Here is a 24,264-nt window from a genome sequence, read left to right on the forward strand (position 1 = left end):
AGCTAGAACTCAGGACTAAGAGCTCAAATCAAAACATCTCAGCTACATGGAAACTGAACAACCTGCTCCTGAGACTACTGGGTACCTTAAGCAAATGAAGGCAGAAATAAAGATGTTCTTTGAAACCAATGGGGAACAAAGATACAACATACCAGAATCTCTGGGACTGTTTTAAACTCTTGACAGAGGAAATTTATAGCACTAAATGCCCACAAGAAAGCAGGAAAGATCTAAAAATTGACACTCTAACATCACAGTTAAAAAGAACACAGAGGAAGCAAGAGCAAACACATTCAAAGAAGCTAGCAGAGGCAGAAATACTTTTTAAAAGATCAGAGCAGAACTGAAGGAGATAGAACACAAACCCTCAAAAGTGTTGAATCAGGAGTTGGTTTTTGAAAGATCCAACAAAAATTGACAGGCCACTAGCAGACTAATAAGAAGAAAAGAGAGAATCAAATAGACGGCAAAATGATAAAGGGGATATCACCATATTTACAAAAAATACAAAACTATGAAGATACTATGGCCTCTATGCAAATAAACTAGAAAATCTAGAAGAAATGGATAATTTCCTGGACACTTACACTCTTCAAGACAAACCAGGAAGAAGTTAAGATCTGAGACCAATAGCAGGCTCTGAAATTGAGAGCCCAATAATTAACTTCCGGCTTTCTGAAAATTAAGGACCAGATAGATTCACAGCTGAATTCTACCAGAGGTACAAAAGGAGGCTGGTACCATTCCTTCGAGCTATTCAATCAATAGAGAATCTCCTAACTCATTTTGTAGAGGCCAACATCATCCTGATACAAAGCCTGGCAGAGACTACAGCAAAAAAGAAATTTTTAGACCAATATCCTGATGAACATCGATGCCAAAATCCTCAATAAAATGCTGGCAGAGCGGCAGTTCAGCAGCATGTCAAAGCATCCTACATGATCCAAAATTGGGCTTCATCCCTGGGATGCAAGGCTGGACAACATTTGCAAATCAATAAAACACTAATCCATATACACAGAACCAAGACAAAACCACATGATTATCTCAAAGAGATGTAGAAAAGGCTTTTGACAAGTTCAACAACCCTTCGTACTAAAAGCGCTCAATGGGGTCGGTATTGATGGAGCGTGCCTCAAAATAATAAGAGCTATTTATGACAAAATACACAGCCAATATCATACTGAATGGGCAAAAACTGGAAAAATTCGCTGAAACTGGCACAGAGACAGGGATGCCTCTCTCACCACTCCTATTCAACATAGTGTTGGAAGTTGGCTAGAATCAGGCAAGAGAAAAGAAATAAGAGCTATTCCAGTTAGGGAAAAAGAAAGAAGTCAAATTGTCCCTCTTTTGAATGACATGATTGTATATTTAAACCCCATTGTCTCAGCCCAAAATCTCCCTTAAGCTAATAAGCAACTTCAGCAAAGTCTCAGGATACAAAGTGTGTGCAAAAATCAGAGCATTCTTGCAGTAACAGACAAACAGAGAGCCAAATCATGAATAGACACAGAAACACATTTAAAAACAAAGAGAATAAATACCTAGGTCCCTTACAAGGGATGTAAAGGACCTCTGGAGGCTACAACCATATGATGAAACTGAAGACACAAATGAATGGAAGAACATACCATGCTCATGGTCTAGGAAGAATCAATATATAAGTGAAAATGGCCATATTACTTAAGGTTATTTATAGATTCAATGCCATCCCCATCAAGCTGCAATGAGTTTCTTTAGAATTGGGAAAAAACTGCCACTATAAGAAGTTCATATGGAGACAAAAAAAGACACCATTGCCAAGACAATCTAAGTCAAAAGAACAAAGCTGGAGCATCAGCTACCTGACTTCAGAAACTATACTACAGGCTACAGTAACCAAAACAGCATGGTACTGGTACCAAAACAGATATATAGACCAAGCCTGGAACAGAACAGAGTCATAGAAATAATACCACATCTACAGCCATCTGATCTTTGACAAACCTGAGGAAACAAGAAATGGGGAAAGGATTCGTGTTGTAAATGGTGCTGGGAAAATTGGCTGTCATAGAGTAGAAAGCTGAAACTGGATCCTTTCCTTGTGGTTCTTATCTGAAAATAATTCAAGATGGATTAGAGACTTAAATGTACAGACTATTCCCTGTAAAACCTAGAGGAGAAAACCTGGGTATTGAAGTACCATTCAGGACATGAGCATGGGCAAAGACTTCATGTCTAAAACACTGCAAAAGCAACGGCAACCAAAAGACAAAATTGACAAATGGGATCTAATTAAACTAAAAGCTTCTGCTGGCAAAGAAACTACAGAGTGAACAGGCAAGCTACAGAATGGGAGAAAGAGAATTTTTGCAATCCTCATGACAAGGGCTAATATCCAGAACCTACAAGAACTCAAAACAAATTTACAAGAAAAAACAAACCCATCAAAAGAAGTGGGCAAAGGATATGAACAGACATTTCTCAACAGAAGACATTCATACAGCCAACAGACACATGAAAAAATGCTCTTCATCACTGGCCATCAGAGAAATGCAAATCAAAACCGTGAGATACCATCTCACACCAGTTAAGTGGCAATCATTAAAGTCAGGAAACAACAGGTGCTGGAGATGTGGAAAATAGGAACACTTTTACATTGTTGTTGGGGATTGTAAACTAGTTCAGCCATTATGGAAAACAGTATGGCTGATTCCTCAGGAATCTAGAGAACTAGATATACCTGTTATACATCCAATACTGGGTATATGCAAAAAGTTATAAATCATGCTGCTATAAAGACACATGGTGTGTATGTTTATTAGGCACTATTCTAATAGCAAGACTTGGAATCAACTTAAATGTCCATCAGTGACGGACTGGATTCAGAAAATGTGTACATATACACCATGGAATACTATTAAGCCATAAGGATAGAGTTCATGTCCTTTGTAGGGACATGGATGCAACTGGAAACCATCATTCTAGCAAACTATCACAAGAACAAGAAACAAATATACATGTTCTCACTCATGGGTGGGAACTGAACAATGAGATCACTTGGACTCGGAGAGACATCACACGGGCCTATCATGGGAGGAGGAGGGAAGAGTTGCATTGGGAGTTATACCTGATGTAAACTGTGAGTTGTGGTGCTGGCCGAGTTGATGGAGTGCAGCACAACAACATGACTGTGCCATATGGCAACAAACCTGCCGTTATGCACATGCCCTAGAACTTAAAGTATAATAATAATAAAATAAAATAAATAAATAAATAAATAAATAAGAAAACAGGAAAAGAAAATAGAAACCAATAAGGCTGCACACCTACAACCACCCTGATCTTAGACAAAGCCAACAGACATAAGAAATTGGGATAAGACTCCCTATGCAATAAATGGTCCTATGAAGCGACCTCTAACCTATCACCATATATAGATATTAACTCAAGATGGATTAAGTCTTCTCCATCTTGAATTAATAAAAGACCTCAAACTATAAAATCCTAAAAAGAAAACTAGGAAGCTCCTTCTAATATCAACGGAAAAGGAGGAATTTATGGCTAAGTCTCAAAGCAAGCATAACAAACAAAGATGACAAATGAAACCTAATTAAACTAAAGCACTTCTGCACAGCAAAAGAAAACTTCTAAGGAATAACAGACCACCTATAAAATAAAGAAAATATTCACAAACTATGCATCTAATAAGTATCTATCAACATGTGTATAAGAACTTAAATCACTGGCTCACAACAAACAACCCATTAAAAGTAGACAATGAGGCCAGGTCACGGTGGCTCACACACCTGTAATCCAGCACTTTGGGAGGCTGAATGGGCAGATCACCTGAGGTCAGGAGTTCGAGACTAGCCTGGCCAACTTGGCAAAACCCTGTCTCTACTAAAAGTACAAAATTAGCTGGGCGTGGTGGTGGGCACCTGTAGTCCCAGCTCTCAGGAGGCTGAGACAGAAGAATTACTTGAACTAGGGAGGCAGGGGTTTACAGTGGCCAAAGGAATTGAGTCACAGTAGTCCAGCCTGGAGGTGACAGAGCAAGACTCATCTACAAAAAAAAAAGTAGGTCATAGGACCTGAACCACACTTCTTAGAAAAAAAAAGAAGAAGACATACAAGTGGCCAAGAAACATGAAAAAAATGCTTGTCATCACCAATCATCAGAGAAATGCAAATCAAAACCACAACAAGACATACCATCTCACACCAGTCATGATGGCTGTTATAAATAAGTCAGAAAACAACAGATGCTAGTGAGGCTGTCGAGAAAAAGGAACACTTATACACTGCTGTTGGGAATGCAAATTAGTTCACCCACTGTGGAAAGGAGTTTAAAGACTTCTCAAAGCACTCAGAGTTGAACTACCATTTGACTCAGCAATCCCACTAATGGGTATATACCCAAAGTAAAATAAATTGTTCTACAAAAAAGACATATGCGCCTGTATGTTCACTGCAGTAGTATTCACAGTTGCAAAGACATAGAATCAACCCAGCTGCCTGTCAACAGTGGACGGAGTAAATAAAATGTGATATGTACACTGTGGAATACTACACAGCCATTAAAAAGAATGAAATGATATCCTTTGCAGCAATATGTATGTAGCTGGAAACCATTATCCTAAGCGAACTAACATAGAAATAAAACCAAATGACACATATTCTCACTTATAAGTGGGAGCTGAACATGAGGTACAAAAGATCATAAACATGAGAACAATAGATACTGGAGAATGCAAGAAGGGGAGGAAAGGAGGTGGATAAGGGTTGAGAAAAACCTCCATGTTGGGTACTATGCTACCACATGGGGGACGGATTCATTCATATTCCAAACCTCAGCACCACACAATATACCTACGTAACAAACCTGCACATGTAGCCCCAATTCTAAAATAAAAGTTGCAAACAAAACTGGTAGAATCCAGCAGTGAAACCATCAGGTCTCAGGTGTTTTTTGCTGGAGGACTTTTATTAGGGCTTTGATCTCATTACTTGCTGTTGGTCTATTCAGGTTTTGGATTTCATCATGTTTCCATCTTGGCAGGTTGTACGTGTCTAGGAATTTATCCTTTTCTTCTGGGTTTTCCAATTTATTGGCATATGGTTGCTCATAGTAGTCTCTAATGATACTGTGAACTTCTGAGGTATGAGTCGTAATGTCTCCATCTTCATCTTTGATTTTATTCATTTGGGCCTTCTCTCTTCTTTCTCAGTCTAATCAAAGGTTGGTCAATTTGCTTATCTTTTCAAAAAAAATGACTTTTCATTTCATTGATCTTTCATATTGTTTTTTGTTTTTTTATTTTTATTTTCATTATACTTTAAGTTCTAGGGTACATGTGCACAACATGCAGGTTTGTTACATATGTAAACATGTGCCATGTTGGTGTGCTGCACCCATTAACTCATCATTTACGTTAGGTATATCTCCTAATGCTATCCCTCCCCCGTCCCCCCGCCCCACGACATGTGTGTGATGTTCCCCACCCAGGCTTTTGTGCGCAACCGTGTTCAATTTCCACCTACGAGTGAGAACATGCGGTGTTTGGTTTTCTTTCCTTGTGATAGTTTGCTCAGAAAGATGGTTTCCAGCTTCATCCATGTCCCTACAAAGGACACAAACTCATCCTTTTTTTGTGGCTGCATAGTATTCCATGGTGTATATGTGCCACATTTTCTTAATCCAGTCTATCATTGATGGACATTTGGGTTGGTTCCACGTCTTTACTATTGTGAATAGTGCCACAATAAACATACGTGTGCATGTGTCTTTATAGCAGCACGATTTATAATCCTTTGGGTATATATGCAGTAGTGGGATGGCTGAGTCAAATGGTATTTCTAGTTCTAGATCCTTGAGGAATCACCACACTGTCTTCCACAATGGTTGAACTAGTTTACAGTCCCATCAACAGTGTAAAAGTGTTCCTATGTCTCCACATCCTCTCCAGCATCTGTTGTTTCCTGACTTTTTAATGATTGCCATTCTAACTGGCATGAGATGGTATCTCATTGTGGTTTTGATTTGTATTTCTCTGATGACCAGTGATGATGAGCATTTTTTCATGTGTCTGTTGGCTGCATAGATGTCTTCTTTTGAGAGTCTGTTCATATCCTTAGCCCACTTTTAGATGGGTTGTTTGTTTTTCTTGTAAAGTTGTTTGAGCTCTTTGTAGATTCTGGATATTCCCTTTGTCAGATGAGTAGATTGCCAAAATTTTCTCCCATTCTTGGGTTGCCTGTTCCTCTGATGGTAGTTTCTTTTTGCCATGCAGAAGCTCTTTAGTTTGAATTAAATTCCATTTGTCTGTTTTGGCTTTTGTTGCCATTGCTGGTGTTTTTAGACATGGTGTCTTTGCCCATACCTATGTCCTGAATGGTATTGCCCTAGGTTTCTAGGGTTTTATGGTTTTAGGCCTAACATTAAGTCTTTAATCCATCTTGAATTAATTTTTGTATAAGATGTAAGAAGAAATCAGTTTCAGCTTTCTACATATGGCTAGCCAGTTTTTCCAACACCATTTATTAAATGGGAATCCTTTCCCGTTTCTTGTTTGTCAGGTTTGTCAAAGATCAGATAGTTGTAGATGTGCAGTGTTACATCTGAGGGCTCTGTTCTGTTCCATTGGTCTATATATCGGTTTTGGTACCAGTACCATTCTGTTTTGGTTACTATACCTTTGTTGTATAGTTTGAAGTGAGGTAGCATGATGCCTCCAGCTTTGTTCTTTTTGCTTAGGATTGTCTTGGCTATGTGGGCTCTTTTTTGGTTGCATATGAACTTTAAAGTAGTTTTTTCTAATTCTATAAAGAAAGTTATTGGTAGCTTGATGAGGATGGCATTGAATCTATAAATTACCTTGGGCAATTTGACCATTTTCACAATATTGATTCTTCCTATCCATGAGCATGGAATGTTCTTCCATTTGTTTTTGTCCTCTTTTATTTTGTTGAGCAGTGGTTTGTAGTTCTCCTTGAAGAGGTCCTTCACATCCCTTGTAAGTTGGATTCCTAGGTATTTTATTCTCTTTGTAGCAATTGTGAATGGGAGTTCACTCATGATTTGGCTCTCTGTTTGTCTGTTACTGGTGTATAAGAATGCTTGTGATTTTTGCACATTGATTTTGTATCCTGAGACTTTGCTGAAGTGTCTTATCAGCTTAAGGTGATTTTGGGCTGAGACAATGGGATTTTCTAAACACACAATTATGTCATCTGCGAACAGGGACAATTTGACTATTTTCCTAATTGAATACCCTTTCTTTCTTTCTCTTGCCTGATTGCCCTGGCCAAAACTTCCAACACTATGTTAAATACGAGTGGTGAGAGAGGGCATCCTTTTCTTGTGCCGGTTTTCAAAGGGAATGCTCCCAGTTTTTGCCCATTCAGTATGATATTGGCTGTGAGTTTGTCATAAATAGCTCTTATTATTTTGAGATACTTTCCATCAATACCTAGTTTATTGAGAGTTTTTAGTATGAAGCGCAGTTTAATTTTGTCAAAGGCCTTTTCTGCATCTATTGAGATAATCATATGGCTTTTTGTCATTGGTTCTGCTTATGTGATGGATTATATTTATTGATTTGCATATGTTGAACCAGCCTTGCATCCCAGGGATGAAGCCCACTTGATCATGGTGGATAAGCTTTTTGATGTGCTGGTGGATTTGGTTTGCTAGTTTTTTATTGAGGATTTCTGCATCGATGTTCATCAGGGATATTGGTCTAAAATTCTCTTTTTTTTGTTGTGTCTCTTCCAGGTTTTGGTATCAGGAAGATGCTGGCCTCATAAAATGAGTTAGGGAAGATTCCCTCTTTTTCCATTGATCAGAACAGCTTCAGAAGGAATGGTACCAGCTCCTCTTTGTACCTCTGGTAGAATTTGGCTGTGAATCCATCTGGTCCTGGACTTTTTTTGGTTGGTAGGCTATTAATTATTGCCTGAATTTCAGAGCCTGTTATTGGTCTATTCAGAGATTCAACTTCTTCCTGGTTTAGTCTTGGGAGGATGTATGTGTCCAGGAATTTATCCATTTCTTCTAGATTTTCTAGTTTATTTGCATAGAGGTGTTTATAGTATTATCTGATGGTAGTTTGTATTTCTGTGGAATCAGTGGTGATATTCCTTTTATCATTTTTTATTGCATCTATCTGATTCTTCTCTCTTTTCTTCTTCTATTTTATTTCTCTCTTTTATTCTTGCTAGCAGTCTATCAATTTTGTTGATCTTTTTGAAAAAACCAGCTCCTGGATTCATTGATTTTTTGAAGGGTTTTTTTGTGTGTCTCCATCTCCTTCAGTTCTGCTCTGATCTTGGTTATTTCTTGCCTTCTCCTAGCTTTTGAATTTGTTTGCTCTTGCTTCTCTAGTTCTTTTAATTGTGAAGTTAGAGTGTCGATTTTAGATCTTTCCTGCTTTTTTGTGGGCATTCAGTACTATAAATTTCCTTCTACACACTTCTTTAAATGTGTTCCAGAGATTCTGGTACGTTGTGTCTTTGTTCTCATTGGTTTCAAAGAACATCTTTATTTCTGCCTTCATTTCATTGTTTACCCAGTAGTCATTCAGGAGTAGGTTGTTCAGTTTCCATGTAGTTGTGCAATTTTGATTGAGTTTCTTAATCCTGAGTTCTAATTTGATTGCACTGTCGTCTGAGAGACAGTTTGTTGTGATTTCTCTTCTTGTACATTTGCTGAGGAGTACTTTACTTCCAGTTACGTGGTCAATTTTAGAATAGGTGTGATGTGATGCTAAGAAGAATGTATAGTCTGTTGATTTGGGATGGAGAGTTCTGTAGATGTTTATTAGGTCTGCTTGCTGCAGAGCTGAGTTCAAGTCCTGGATATCCTTGTTAACCTTCTGTCTCATTGATCTGTCTAATATTGACAGTGGGGTGTTAAAGTCTCCCATTATTATTGTGTGGAGTCTAAGTCTCTTTGTAGGTCTCTAAGGACTTGCTTTATGAATCTGGGTGCTCCTGTATTGGGTGCGTATATATTTAGGATAGTTAGCTCTTCTTGTTGAAGTGACCCCTTTGCCATTATGTAATAGCCTTCTTTGTCTCTTTTGATCTTTGTTGGTTTAAAGTCTGTTTTGTCAGAGACCAGGTTTGCAACCCCCGCTTTTTTTTTTTTTTTTTTTTGGCTTTCCATTTGCTTGGTAGATCTTCCTCCATCCCTTTATTTTGAGCCTATGTGTATCTCTGCACATGAGATGGGTCTCCTGAATACAGCACCCTGATGGGTCTTGATTGTTTATCCAATTTGCCAGTCTGTGTCTTTTAATTGGGGCATTTAGCCCATTTACATGTAAGGTTAATATTGTTATGTGTGAATTTGATCCTGAGATTATGATGTTACCTGGTTATTTTGCCTGTTAATTGATGCAGTTTCTTCATAGCATCAATAGTCTTTACAATCTGGCATGTTTTTGCAGTGGCTGGTACTGGTTGTCCCTTTTCATGTTTAGTGTTTCCTTCAGGAGCTCTTGTAAGATAGGCCAGGTGATGACAAAATCTCTCTGCATTTGCTTGTCTGTAAAGGATTTTATTTCTCCTTCACTTATGAAGCTTAGTTTGCCTGGATATGAAATTCTGGGTTGAAAATTCTTTTCTTTAAGAATGTTGAACATTGGCCCCCACTCTCTTCTGGCTTGTAAGGTTTCTGCTGAAAGATCCGTTGTTAGCCTGATGGGCTTCCCTTTGTGGGTATCCCGACCTTTCTCTCTGGCTTCCCTTTACATTTTTTCCTTCATTTCAACCTTGGTGAATCTGACAATTACGTGTCTTGGGGTTGCCCTTCTCAGGGAGTTTCTTTGTGGTGTTCTCTGCATTTCCTGAATTTGAATGTTGGCCTGCCTTGCTAGGTTGGGGAAGTTCTTCTGGATAGTACTCTGAATAATGTTTTCCAACTTGGTTCCATTCTCCCCATCACTTTCAGGTACACCAATCAAATGTAGATTTGTTCTTTTCACATAGTCCCATATTTCTTGGAGGATTTGTTTGTTTCTTTTTACTCTTTTTTCTCTAAACTAATCTTCTTGCTTTATTTCATTGATGTTATCTTTATTCACTGATATCCTTTCTTCCTCTTAGTCGAATTGGCTATTGAAGCTTGTGCATGCATCACGTAGTTCTCATGCCATGGTTTTCAGCTCCATCAGGTCATTTAAGGTCTTCTCTACCTGTTTATTCTAGTTAACCTTTCATCTAACTTTTTTTCGAAGTTTTCAGCTTCCTTATGATGGGTTAGAACATGCTCCTTTAGCTCAGAGAAGTTTGTTATTACCGACCTTCTGAAACCTGCTTCTGTCAACTCATCAAAGTCACTTTCTGTCCAGCTTTGTTCTGTTGCTGGTGAGGAGCTGCGATCCTTTGAAAGAGAAGAGGTGCTGTGGTTTTTAGAATTTTCAGCTTTTCTGCTCTGGTTTCTCCCCATCTTTGTGGTTTTATCTACTTTTGGTCTTTGATGTTGGTGACCTACAGATGGGGTTTTGGTGTGGATGTCCTTTTTGTTGATGTTGATGGTATTCCTTTCTGTTTGTTAGTTTCCTTTCTAACAGTCAGGTCCCTCAGCTGCAGGTCTGTTGGAGTTTGCTGGAGGTCCACTCCAGACCCTGTTTGCCTGGGTATCACCAGCGGAGGCTACAGAACAGCAAATATTGCTGCCTGATCCTTTCTCTGGAAGCTTCATCCCAGAGGGGCACCTGCCTGAATGAGGTGTCTGTTGGCCCCTAGTGGGAGGTGTCTCCCAGTTAGGCTACATGGGGGTCAGGGACCCACTTGAGGAGGCAGTCTGTCCATTCTGAGAGCTCAAATGCCATGCTGGGAGAACCACTACTCTCTTCAGAGCTGTCAGACAGGGACGTTTAATTCTGCAGAAGTTTCTGCTGCCTTTTGTTCAGCTATGCCCTGCCCACAGAGGTGGAATCTATAGAGGCAGTAGGCCTTGCTGAACTACAGTGTGCTCTGACCAGTTTCAGCTTCCCAGCCACTTTTTTTTACCTACTCAAGCCTCAGCAATGGCAGATGCCCCTCCCCCCGCCAGGCTGCTGCCTCTCAGGTCAATCTCAGACTGCTGCACTAGCAGTAAGCAAGGCTACGTGGGCAAGGGACTCTCCGAGTCAGGCACAGGAGAGAATCTCCTGGTCTGCTGGTTGCTAAGACCTTGGGAAATGTTCAGTATTTGGGCGGGAGTGTCCCATTTTTCCAGGTGCAATCTGTCATGGCTTCCCTTGGCTAAGAAAGGGAAATCCCTCAACCCCTTGTGCTTCCCGGGTGAGGCAACACCCTGCCCCACTTCAGCTCACCCTCCGTGGGTCACACCCACTGTCCAACCAATTCCAATGAGATGAACCAGGGACTTCAGTTGGAAATGCAGAAATCACCCGTCTTATGCATCAATCACAATGGGAGCTACAGACCAGAGCTGTTCCTATTCTGCCATCTTGGAATGGATACTATTGGTTTTTTTAATTTCAATTTCCTTTATTTCTGCTCTGATCTTTATTATTTGTTTTCTTCTACTAATTTTGGTTTTGGTTATACTTAAAGTAACATGGATAAATCTCACAAACAAAATGATGAAGAAAAGAACACAAACACAAAAGAATGCATTCTGTATGCTTCCATTTAAATAAAGTTCAATAAACCAGCAAAATTACTCTGGCATAAAAGAGCTTTCTGGGGTGCTGGAAATGTTTTATATTTTGATGTGTGTGGTGGTTACACGGGTGTACACATATGTTAAAATTTGTTGAGCTCTCTACTGAAGTAGAGCTTGACACTGAAGTAGTGTTCTTCACTGTATGTAAAATTATACCTCAATACAAAATTAAATTAAAAGACATGTACACAAATGATTATAGAAGCATTTTTATCATAGTTTCAAATTGGAAACAACCCAAATATCCATCAGTAGTAGAATAAATAAATTGTAATATATTAATATTGTAGAATGCTATACGAAAGTGAAAAATAACCAACCACTGACACACACAGAAACATAGATGAATCTCAAAGACATAATATTGAGCAAAAGAAGCTGGACTACATGACCCAGCAATTCCACTCCTAGGTATATCTCCAAAAAGGTGGAAAGCAGGGGCTCAAGCAGAAACTTGTACATCAATCTTCATAGCAGCAATATTCACAACAGCCAAAAATGGAAACCACCAAAATGTCCATCAATACATGAAAGGGTGAACAAAATTTGGTATATCCCTAGAATGGGATGTTATTCAGTCATAAAAAATAATGTATGGATACATGCTATGATATGGGTGAACCTTGAACACATTATGCTAAGTGAAAGAAGCCAGATACAAAAGGACCAACATTGTATGATTCCACTCATATGAGGTGTCTAGAATAGGTAAATTCATACAGACAGAAAATAGAATGGTGGTTACCAGAGGTTAAGGGGAAAGGAAGTTGTTATTTAATCAGTACAGAGTTTCAGTTTGAGATAATGAAGTAGTTCTGGAAATGAATAGTGGTGACGGTTGCACAACAATGTGAATATATTTAATACCACTGAATTGTACATTCAAAAAGTTTACAATGGTCAATTTTATGTTATGTATATTTCATCACAATTGTTTTAAAAAGAAGCTGGACACAAAAGAATACATACTGTATTCTTCCATTTATACGAAATTCTAGAACAGGCAAAATTAATGTATGGTAAGGTCAGGATAGTGGTTGCCTTTGGATGGGGTATTGATTAGAAGGGGGCAACAGGGAACTTCCTAGAGGGCTACCTATATCTTGGCCAGGGTGGTAGTTACATGGATGTATGCATATGTTAAAAAAAAAAAAAAGTCTGGTGTCACTTTACAGTATATAAATTATATTTCCATTTAAAAAGAAAAGAGGAGAAACTCGGAAAAACTGTCATTTAAAAGTTGCTTGCATTTTTTAAATCCCTTGATTATGGAGATTTAGGCTCCTCTGGAGGCAGATTCTCTCTTTGAGGAAGTCAGCAAAGTTGGCCCTTTCATTCTCACTGCTGTAAAGCCAGAAGCTCTGCATTTTTTCCAGGCAGAACTACGACACACCTTAAACCTGAAGCAGAGATTCAGCTTCTTGCCTTGGTCACTCAAAGTGTGTAGGGGGGTGGGGAGGGAGGGGTGTAAATCAGAGATGCGTTTAGGAATCTTAATGGCTTCTGAGAGTGAAGGGGAACAGGATAAGGGAGAGAGGAGCAGAAAAAAAAAATGTTTCTGGGCTGTGAAGGAACTGAGAAGGAATTGGGGTGGAAGTGTTGCTTGTTCCTATCCAGGTGATTATGGGCGCAGAGGCGGAGGCGCAGTGGCTCAGGCAAGTTTGATGAAAGCAGCTGCAGGAGATAAGCAGAGATGGTGGAAGTGGCTGCTTTCAAGAGACTTGGTATGACTTTCAGGAGACTTGGTGTGAGCGGGGTTGCTTCAGGCACTGGGGGAAAATTGCAGAACAAAGTTGTAATAATGGCAGATAATTTTCGTCACCCCTCTCATCTTCTTTCAAAACCTTGCACCCTGTAAGCCCCTGGAGAGTGGCAGTTTGGAGCATTGGGACACAGTACCCTTGGTTTGGACACTTGCAGTCTCATGCAAAACAACTTCTTGGGTGTGAGTGGAGAGTGAGAACATGGAATACATGGATGGGGAGCTGACCGTAACCAGTTTGTAAGTACATGAATAAACATCCCTTTTAGTTATATTTTCTGCACAGAAATTTGGCACAGGGGTGCAGGCAGTCCTCAGGCAGGCAGCCCTTGATGGCTCAAACCACTTTAACTTGGGCATTAAAAATTAAGATGACCTCAGTCTATCTATACTCAGAGCCTGGGAAAGCCCGGATAGAACAACTGCATATGTGTAACTGTTTGTCTATATGTGCATGTGTTAAGTATGCATATTTTTAAAAAATTATGTCCTACTGTATATTACTTTGAATTCAGTTTGATTTTTGCTGATCAGTGTATTTTGAGCATTTCCTTATTGTCAGAGATTCTTTTGAAACTGTGTTCCTAAGATCGGGAGCTTTGCCCAGTGGCTGGGGTCTTGCTACCCACCCCTGAGCTGGAGAGCAAACCACCAGCCCTCCTGCCTCTCACTCTTGTGCCTCCCCCATTCCCTCATGAGCTCTGTTTCTTCATTCCAGAAGCCTTTGGGTCATGACATTATTGGGGCCTGGCTTCACTCCCTTCAGGGGAGTAAAAAGGGGTCTCTTTTCAGAGCCATATCTGGTACAGTTCAGATATCCAAGAGCAGGCAGGTCAGGTCATCCAATGCACTAGTGTGAAGAACATAGCAACCCCAGCATGCTCCCCTCTCCCCACCACCTCTCCAGTTTGCTAAGTAAAGGGACTGAGGTGAGAGGGGTCAAGGGACTTGCCCTGGCCTACAGCAAGCTGGTAGCAGGGATGGAACTTGCACCCAAGTCTTCTGATTCCCCCATGGTCAATGCTTTGCCACCCCTCACCCTGTACACCCTCCCCGTAAGTAACTCCAGTGGAGAAATGAATTTATCAACAAACCACAAACTAAAGCCACAAAAACACTTTTATTTAATTGCTACCACAAATACAGAATAGAATTAAGGCAGTATAATACATTTCCACTTATCCTCACAAGCTTTCATACAGTAAACTTTGCTTAAAGTGTCTATTTGAATCAGCAATTGAAATTTTTATTAAACAGCCATTTTCTTGAATTGTAGAGAAAAATCATTTCCTGGTCTGTCAAGTGTGCTAATATAAGACATCTACGACTTAACATCGTGTATCACTGAACCTTGGCCAAGTGTGGTGGGATTGGCTGATGTCGAATGTGTGGTGGGATTGATTGGTGTCGGCATCTCTTTCTCCTCCTTGCCTCCCTCCCCATCCAGGAGGAATGGTCATTTACAACCTCCCAGCAGTATTCAATTCACTTCTTGCTGCCACTTCAAATTCACTTCAAATTCCCTTTTGAATGAAAACAATAATGTAAAAACTGTAAAAATACCAGGTTGTTTAAAAAAAAAATCTGTGGTAAAGAGTAGTTATGACTTATAATATTAAAAATATTACCATAATTGATCCTAGCAACCGTAAGATTGGATTTTAGGAGAAGAAACTAGTTTATGAATGGATTTATTTCTCTGGAACTAAATGAAAAAAAATCCTGGCAAATGCTTAAAAAGGTAAATAATTACAAATAAAGTAAAAACCTCTTATCATTTGCAACCATGTTTGACTATAAAAAGCACCAATGTTCGAATTTTCAAAAAATAGAAATAATTTTGTGTGCCCATATCTTTCCTTTTGCCATTTGATCTCATAGGCATAAAAAATGTATTTTTAATAAGAGCTTATCAAATTGTAATCTTCAAATAGGGGTCATATGTTGTTGCTGAAATTTAGGAAGAAACTTTCCAGTACTTGTACTTGATCACAACCGCTTTTCTGACTGCTATTAAAAGTATAATATAGAGTTACACATTTAAGAAGATAAAGCTGTGCAGTCACATTAATGGAAGCCTTCACCACAACACACCTTTAGCATTGTGCATGCACCCCTCTCCCAACCCCCTCAGGGAATGGGAGAAGAAAGCAGGAACAAGGCAGAGGAAATGAGGAAAGGGGAGGAGGGACACAAGAGTGGGAAAAAAATCAAAGTCTAAAAATTTCAGGGATCACTGAGGACTGAAGGTTGACCATAGGTGGAAAGGGAGGTTTGGAACAACAGACATCAAACTTGAGGGAAATTAAGGTCCCTAAAATAGCAAGCACACACACACTCACACACACTTTAATAGAGTACATTAAGTAAAGGAGGAGTATGCCTGAAGGGTGGACGTAGCTTACACCATCTCTATGTGTCAGTGTCTGTGTCTAGGTGCAGTAAGGTATCTCACTTTGGATTACATATGCAAAACAAACTAGAAAGGCGACCACTTCCTGGCCACTTGTGAGAGCATTTTTCACACAGCCATTTCATTGAGATCATCTTCAACATCAATAACCACAACATCATGGTAATCATGGGTATTGGTAGTGACTACAGTAGTGTCAGGAAGGTCAGCGATGGTGTCAGGCTCCAGCTGGCTGGCAGCAGGCTTGGTGGGCCCACTGGCAGGGCTAGAGGCCGACGCAGGGAGGTCACTGTCGTCAGACTCAGGGTGGGCAATGGCAGGGATCTCGGGGCAGTGGGAGGCAGAGAGCTCAGGGTGGTCAGCAGCAGTGGGCTCAGGGTGGCTGGTGGTGGCAGGCTTGGGATAGTCAGCAGTGGTGGGCTCAGCATGGCTGGTAGCTGGCTTGATGTGGCCAGTGGTGGGTTTAGGGTGGCTGGTGGCAGCACTGAAGGCAGACTTGGAGTGGCTGCCAGTAGAGACATGGTGACCAGTGATGGGCTTGGGGTGGCTGGAAGCAGGCTTGAAATGAACAGAGTCAGGCTTGAAATGGACAGAGTCACCCTTGAAATGGACAGAGGCAGGCTTAAAATGGACAGAGTCAGCCTTGAAATAGACAGAGGCAGGCTTAGGGTAGACAGTGGCAGATTTCGGGTGACCAGAAGCAGGCTTGGAGTGGCCAGAGACAGGTTTGAGGTGGCCAGAGGCAGCCTTGGAGTGGCTAAAGACAGATTTATGGTGGGTAGAGGCAGATTTGCGATAGGCAGAGGAAGATCTGGAATGGGGCTTAGGGTGGCCAGAGGCACGGTCGGGGTGGCCAGCTGCAGCATCACCAGGTAATGGAACATTCCGGACATTCATCAGGGTTTCCTCCACAGCAGGACAGGCATGGGCACGGTCTTGTTCAAGGGCTTGTTCATAAGCTTGGTCGCGAGCATGGGCACGGGCACGGGCCAGGGCATGGGCCTCCTGCATCTCACGAATATCACTGATGAGGCCAGAGAAGAATATGATAGGGTGCCGCATAGCATGGAAGATGGTCCAGTATTCTCTTCGGAAATTCTCATTGAGGAGCCCGTAGATCACAGCGTTGAGGCAGCTGTTGAAGTAGGCTATGAAGTAGGCTGCAAGATAAAGCCAGTTGGGGATCTTGCCTGCCATCTCCTTCGGACTGACAGCCACCAAGACAGTGAGCACATTGATAGGGCACCAGCACACTGCAAAGAGGAGGAAGATCACAAACATGGTTAGAAAATTGCGAACCTCAGCAAGTTGGTTGTCAGGATTCTGCCCTGCAGGGTCACGGGCTGCCAGCACTTTGGTCCAGATCCTCACGTAGCAGAAACCCACGATGAGGAGAGGGAGGACGAAGTGGATGCAGACGATGGTAACAGTGAAGACAGGGTTGTTCAGATAGTTGAAGATGCAGGTGTAGGTGCGAGGATCGTACTCGATGGTGCCAATGTACATGTTGGGCAGGACAGCCAGGATGGTCATGATCCAGGTGACCACCAGGTAGATGCAGGTATTGCGCGCACTGAAGATCCGCTCGTACTGGAGGCTGTGGCAGATGTAGCAGTAACGGTTGATGGCGATTGCCACAATGTTGAAGATGGAGCTGACCACACTCAGCCCTGTGATGAACCCGACCATCTGGCACTGTAACTGGCTCAGATCCCAGCCCCCAGTGGACATGGCATGCAGCATCAAAGGGTATGGGTAGATGGCCACCAGCATGTCGGCCACAGAGAGACTAACCACGAAGATGTTGCCTGAAAAACATATCAAGGGAGGGAGAAAAGGGAAAGACAGAGAAGAATAAATGGTTTAAGTACAGAAATCTACACATTTAAGGTGCAGGGGAAGGCCAGCTGGATTATGACCATTTATAATTCTAGAATTCTTTTAAAGAAATGCAGTTGTGTTTTTATTTTTATTTACAAGCAGGTCCCACATGGCTCTGATGAACAGCCAGGTTTGGGAGACCTGTACTTTGCCCACCTTTTTTCCTTTCAAAACAACGTCATCTCTGCTCTGAGAAAGAAGCAAACATGAGACAGACAGCAGTGAGCACAAAATCCCTGCCAGGAGCCTTCACAATGAGACAGGGTCATGCTGCCAACATCTTAGAGAAAAACAAAATGCAAACATTTCCTTCACTGGAGGTGAGGGGGAGGGAGAAGGAGGGGAGTAGAGGTAAGCTAGAGGGACTTGTTTTTAGGAAAGAGGCTGGAGAGTGGGGGGCAAGGAAAGACACTGGAGGGATGTCAGGAAGCCTCAAACTGAAAAAATAAATAAATAATTAGAAAAAGATAAATTAGCTATCTCCCTCCTATAGCCTAGCATTGCATTTATAATAAACACATTACTAGAGAGAAGATTCTGAGAAAAGGCATTAGAGGCCATCTTCTTAAACAGTTTTTTCCGATGGGATCAAGCAGTAACCTAAAACCTTGCCAAGTCACATACTTACCGTTCCTGAGGTAACCTAAGAGTGAAAACTGAGGGGAAGTAGGGAAACCCTGTAAAATTTAGTCTGAGACCAAAGAAGTAGTGAGAGGGCGGGCGGGGAGGGTGACGCGAGGTGAGTGGGGGGACAAGGGGAAGTTGGGGGGAGGAGAACAATTCCTGCAAGGATTAGCAGAAGTGCCTGTTTCAGTTTCATGCCGCGTCCACGCGCAGAGCCGCACACTGGCACATTCAGCGCCCTGAACAGAGCTCCCAGCTCCGGGCACTGAACTTTACTGGAGCCTTCAGGTTAAACAGGATAAAGAAGGATCACCCCCACTCCGGTCTTGTAGGCTGAGGTGGGAACTTTTTTGTAAAACCTTTCACAAAAAAGCGAAGGAAGAGGCCAAGTGCAGGCGCAGAGCCCTCTTTCTTTGGAAACACCTCGTTGCTAATTAGCATTGGTTTGGCAAAATATTGCACTTCATCTTGGGCTAGGAGAAAATGAGCGCTTTTGAAAAGGGCAAAGGTATGGCTCCTTCTTCCTCCTTCCTCCAGCGCTGTCAGCACTCGGCCTCAGCGCTTTCTACTGAAGAGGTTCTTTCTAGGGTTTTCCCGCAAAGTCATGAATTCAGGGAAGTACAGCCGAAAAGAGAAGGGGCAAAGCCTTAAAAACAAAACCACAACAACCATAAAAGCCTTTATTTGAATTATAGTAGGAAGGAAGGAAAAGGAGAAAAAGAAAGAAAAGAAGAAACCTAAAGGAAATAAAATGGGCTTCGCAGGTCGCCCCCGGGACTCCGTGGGACTGCACCTCGGGACCGCACCGGGGGGATGAAGGTGAAGACCTAGTGTATGGCCCCACGACTCCAGGAGACGAAGGAGAAATCGGAGACACCCACCAGACTTTGTAAGAAAACTTTTAATGACTGTGCCAGTCAGTGCGTTTTGAAACTTGTTCAGTGTTCGTGACTCCTTGCCCAAGCCAAGTAATCCCCCAGACTCTGGCCGCCACCTCTCCCCCACGCCCCCCCTGGGAGAATCCAGTTGGTCTCCCCACCCTCTCAGACCCCGTTAGGTCCCTACTCCTCGGCGCAGCCGATCGAGAACCTGGCGGTGGAAATTCCTGGCGCCGCCCCTCCCTCCCCCTGCCTGAACTCGGAGTTTGGGCGCCTTCGCCCTTTCCCCTCCCTTCCAGAGCCCTCTCCCGCCCAACCTGTAAACCGGACTAGCTGCTTTGCAGTGTCTGTCGCCCCCACCCCCAGCATATGTCGCAGTGCCCGGCATCCTCCCACGCTTCCCTCCTGCCCTGCTCGCCGCCGGCCCCCTGCCCGCGGCCCCCGGCCCCTCCCCCTCGGCAGTGGCTAGCAGTGGGGGAAGTCCCGCTTGCGGCTGCCGGACTCCAGCCCTTTGCAGCCTCTCTGAGTCCCCCATCGCCCCCTCTGAGCTCTCCCGTCACCCTCCCGCCAATTCCTACTCGGTTTTGCTGCCTTCTATCCCTCCACCCCCAGCAATGCCCAGGTCCCAAGCTTCTTCGCCTGCCCGCCCTGCGACCCCCAGTTCCCCGCTTACGGACCTCGGGATCTCCGCTGCCGCCGCCGTCGCTGCCACCGCCTGCTGTGCCCGACCCGCCGCTCGCCTCTCTCTGCCGTTCGCCCTGGGACGGGCGGACGGAGCTCGGCTCCGGCGGGCTCAGACCTCCCTGCTCGATTCTCGGGCGCGGGGGTCTGTGCTCCGCCGCCCGGGATCTGCCCGGGAGCCGCCCTGGAGCCCCAGGGCCGCGGCGAGCGGGGTCTTGGCCCCGCTAGGGAGAGGCCACTGCGTTGCGCTCTGGTAAGCGCCGCCGCGGCCGCCGCGAACTTAACTTTCACAGAGCAGGTCGCAGCCCAGCTGCTCCTCCGCGTCAGTTCGGTCCGCGCTGCCTCAGCGCGGCCGCCCTTGCGGCATCCGCTGGCTCGGCTTGCTGTACCGGGGTGAATCGCCTTACTCTCCCGCTCGCGTGCCGGCTCACTCCGCATCAGGCCCCGACGGGACAGGGATCCTCGGGCTGCCGCGCACCACGGGAACGCTTTGCACTTGGATGCCCAAAGCTAATTCTCTGTGCTCTCTCGGCCTTGAGAACCTCTACGTTTAGAGGGCCCGGACAGAATACTACCACCCCCAGGCTTGCGGGGAATTTGGGAGCAGGGATGTTCAATATGAGGGCACTGTCCATAGATTCTCTATCTGGGGCGCTCAAAAACTAACGCCCTACGGGTTGCAAGTCTCTGCACACTGGAGAGGGAGAAGAAAGGGTGGCTTACCAGAATTCCGGAGCTTCTTGCTTTTTGTCACAGCCAAAATGACCATGGAGTTGCCGATTAGGTCTACGACGATGGTGATAACCATCGCGCAGAACATAAAGATGATTAGAGCCGGTGGGTAGTCTGGCTGGGGTAGCTTACAGCCAATACAGCCATAGGGGGTGGGAACCGCTAGTGTGGGCCCCATGTTGCTCCTGGAGATCGTTACGATCTCCCAGCAGGCTCAGGATCAGCAGCCAGGTCCAGACAGCAAACACCTGTTCTGTCACCAGGAGCTCCAGGAAATCGTGCCTCCCTCTCTGAGAGTCAGAGAGCAAATGACAGCACCCCGCCTCTCTCCGATGAGCTTTTAAAGCCTCAAGAGGTGGCTAGCCCCACCCCAAATCCCTCCCCCCGACCAATCAGAGCTCCCTGAACACCACCACCTTGGCCACCCCCTCTTATTGGGCAAATCCACATTGAGGTGTCATCTTGCTTCCGACTGCCTTGTATGTGCTTCCCCTCTAGTCAGCCCACCCTGCCCTTCAATCTCCCAGGTACCTTGCAAGCATCCTGACTAGCTCGCAGTCCCCCACCCCCACCCCTCCACCAGCCGCTGCGCATCCGTTTCTAGCAAGTTCTTCTCCCTCCCTCCTCCAGTGCAAACACCTGGCAAAGAGATGTAGATTGCAGAGCCAGAGCTCGGGGTCTTTCATAAGATCCAGTGCTAGACCAAGCCAGTCCACAGCCCCCAGCATGGTGTAGGGGATAGCCGGTGGCCCCTTGAATGCTAGATACTTGCCTCTGCAAGTATCCTTGTGAGGTCCATCCCACGTCCCATGTCCTTGCCTGTCTAGAGCCTTCTGTGTCCCGCGGGGAACATGGGACTACTGCTGGGAGCTCCCACCCCCAGTGTGGGTCCCTAATCCCTAGGGAACTTATCCCCGCTCCCGTTCTCGCCAGGAGCCGCTTGGCTCCCTTAGCGGCGCTGCGAGGAGCCGCTCAGTCCGGTCCCGGTCTTGCACTCTCCATAAAGAGATGTACCCTAAGCCCGACTCTGGAAGTGGGGAGCGGGTCTGCACCCTGGGACCTAGGGAAGGCAGCGGTGGCCATTCGGTCCTCAGTTTTGGGGCTAACGGGAGCGGGAGCTCGTCTTCTTCCCAGCTGCCGGCAACCTGGCGGCGGGAGCCAAGGGACGCTTTGGGAAAAAGTAAAACAGGCAATAAAGCTCTTCTCTTGGGTCCCCGCTTCTCGAGGAAACCGAGGACGAGAGGCTCTGACGCCTCTCCCCTCTCGGGATGTTCGGCACTCTCTACTGAGCGGTACGGGGCAGTCAGGAAGGCTGAAGGAGCTGCGCCGCAGCAGCGTGAAAGGTGCAGAGGTGTCAGGCGGCAAAGCCAAGAAGCCGCTGGCTGACCGGCGACCCCTGCCTCAGTCAGGATTCATCTCGGTCTTTCTCCTTTCCCATCCCCTCCTGGGGTTCTGGTTTCGACCCCATCCCTGTCAGGCCGTCCCCCTCGCCCTCCACACCGAGGATCTCTGTCGCCGTGCGTCACAGTTCCCCTGCGGTGCGCCCAGGATCTCGCTGCACGGGGACCACGGAAAATTCGAATATTCGGGCAAAATTAAAGGGGCGCGATTCGGACACTCGTTCCCTCAATAACCTTAGTCACCGGAATGGATTTCTGCCGGCTACTAAAAGTTACGGCTCTTGTCGAGAAGCCTTCCAAAATCTCAGTAAACACCTTGAAACTTGTTCCAGACTAGTCTTCTTGCCACAGTAGGGGAGAGGGGTTGCACTGGCCGGGAGCGCCATCGTCTGGACACAGCAGCCCCCCTTGCCCCGGGATGGGTAGGGAGACAGACAAGGTGGTAGGGGCCCGTTTCGTGACGAACTTCAACATTCAGATACCTTTAACGAAAAAAACAGACCCTGTCGAAAACCAAGATTGCACACACTGTCTCTACCTAAAAAGCCTAAAGTGGGAATGTGTCCCCTTGTTTGAAAATGAAGCCCCCACCCCAATCCTGCAGCTTTCGCCTCTGTGAACTGAATCGGGCGCGAATTACAATCTCCCGCCTGGAGGCTTTTCACATTCATTATCTCACTGCCCCTGGCTAACTGGAACTCCCGGCAGCACGCTCCCGCAATTTTTTTTCGTAAGTGCAGACAGTGAAGGGGCTCCACTGTCCTCCCTGCACAGCTGTGCGCCCTGTAAAGAGGCCGGCAGTCAAAAGCCCGTCTGCGTAGTGGAGTATTTTGTAGGATGCACATCAGGCTGTTCCTGCTGATTCCCGGAGAGTTTGGATCCCTTCACTTGTGGGAAGGGGCGATTTTGAATTCAAATAAGTAAACCAAATACATTTGAAGGAAAAAAGGAAACAAGCACTCTAGTGACTTAAGACACTAGACTCCCCCCGCCCCAAACAAATCTGTAAGGAGAGCTTGCAAACCTACACTCCAGTGTACTACACTTCTGAGATGAGGTGGCTAGAGCCCCCGGGAATTCCCCGCGGATGTGGCCTGAACATCCCTGGGATTAAGGAGCAGGCAGGAGAGCAAGGGTGAGCTGACCCCCGGCCCCTACCCCTGCTTGGACACTACTTGACTGTGACCTGGTGGCACTTGGTTTTTCAATACTAGACAAGTGGAAAAGGTGAATATTTTAATAATCTAGGGGGACAGAATTATGTATCTGGTTAAAATAATTTTCTTATTTTTATGAACTCATCTTAATAAAGATACTAAACATTGCCCCAGTACTAAGGAAATCAGATACTGAATCAGTTATAAGGATACATATGAGGGAGAGAATCGGTCCCTGTTTGCAGAGGCAAAACAAGTCTCATGTGAAGTAAGTTCAATTATTTTGGAAAAGTTAAGGGGGAGTCCTTTACTGGACTTGTAGTGTGCATGGTTTAAGATTCCACTGGATTTTTAATTAAGTCTCTTTCTAAAAGGCTTGTTAGGAGGCCCTAAATAACTGGAGTGGACATAAACCCTTTATTTGAGATTTTAAAGCTATTAAGATATCTAATCCAAATAGAGGAAACCTGGAACATTCCCTGAGGAATGAGAGGGCAAGTGAGCAGTTTCTGCTCAGGAATGGGTAATCCTTCTGATCACATGAAGGTACTGCCTGCATCTTCAGTTCTCTGATTTACATCAACAATAATGGAAGGTTACCTTTTTATCAAACGTCCTAAGCTCTCTGTTTAACCCTCCAGCACTATAATAATACCTTGCTTGTAACTAGTGAGTACAGTTTTAAATAAACATATTATAGTTTTCAAAAGTTCTTTGGGAAAATGTTTTCTCACAACAATGTCATTAAATAGTTGGGAAAACTGAGGCCCGGAGAGGTGAAAGAACTTGTCCAAGGTCATGCCAAGGCTTAAATCCAGGCTGGATTCCCTCTCAGCTCAAGGTCTTTCTCCCACAACCCAGCTTCATAGGATGGTGTTTTGCTCTGGGCCTTAATAGTGTGGACTTTGTGTTCACGTTTTTGTTGCTGGTGTTCTGGGTTTTTTGTTTGTTTGTCTGTTTTTATTGAGATATAATTCATATACCTCATATACCATAATATTCACCCTTTAAAGTGTAGAATTCAGTAGTTTTTTGTATATACACAAAGTTGTGCAATTATCACAATCTAATTTC

At 44.2% G+C, this 24,264-nt stretch overlaps 2 protein-coding genes across 2 annotated transcripts; one reads left to right on the forward strand and one right to left on the reverse strand.

Moving 5' to 3' along the window:
* Positions 1 to 14,525: 14,525 nt before the first annotated feature.
* Positions 14,526 to 20,953, reverse strand: GPR50 (G protein-coupled receptor 50). The gene is made up of 2 exons (XM_003918414.4): positions 20,625 to 20,953; positions 14,526 to 17,645 (listed from the first exon to the last, which is right to left on the reverse strand). Exons 1-2 carry the CDS (start codon positions 20,809 to 20,811, stop codon positions 15,946 to 15,948), a joined length of 1,887 nt encoding a protein of 628 aa, XP_003918463.2. The 5' UTR covers positions 20,812 to 20,953; the 3' UTR covers positions 14,526 to 15,945.
* On the forward strand, positions 19,696 to 22,459 carry LOC108583647. Its single transcript, XM_017953761.3, has 3 exons — positions 19,696 to 20,154; positions 20,658 to 20,738; positions 21,264 to 22,459. The coding sequence occupies exon 3, from the start codon at positions 21,391 to 21,393 to the stop codon at positions 22,264 to 22,266; it is 876 nt and encodes a 291-aa protein (XP_017809250.2). The 5' UTR covers positions 19,696 to 20,154; positions 20,658 to 20,738; positions 21,264 to 21,390; the 3' UTR covers positions 22,267 to 22,459.
* The last annotated feature ends 1,805 nt before the right edge of the window (positions 22,460 to 24,264 follow it).

The sequence above is a fragment of the Papio anubis genome, chromosome X (genome assembly GCF_008728515.1).
Source record: "Papio anubis isolate 15944 chromosome X, Panubis1.0, whole genome shotgun sequence".
NCBI classification, from domain to species: domain Eukaryota; kingdom Metazoa; phylum Chordata; class Mammalia; order Primates; family Cercopithecidae; genus Papio; species Papio anubis.

Bases quoted from the DNA above. Each gene is read 5' to 3' on its own strand.
- GPR50 (XM_003918414.4), bottom strand. From the start codon at position 20,811: ATGGGGCCCACACTAGCGGTTCCCACCCCCTATGGCTGTATTGGCTGT. The intron at 17,646-20,624 runs GTAAGCCACCCT...TATGTTTTTCAG, and splicing joins CAAGAAGCTCCGGAATTCTG to GCAACATCTTCGTGGTTAGT.
- LOC108583647 (XM_017953761.3), top strand. From the start codon at position 21,391: ATGCTAGATACTTGCCTCTGCAAGTATCCTTGTGAGGTCCATCCCACG.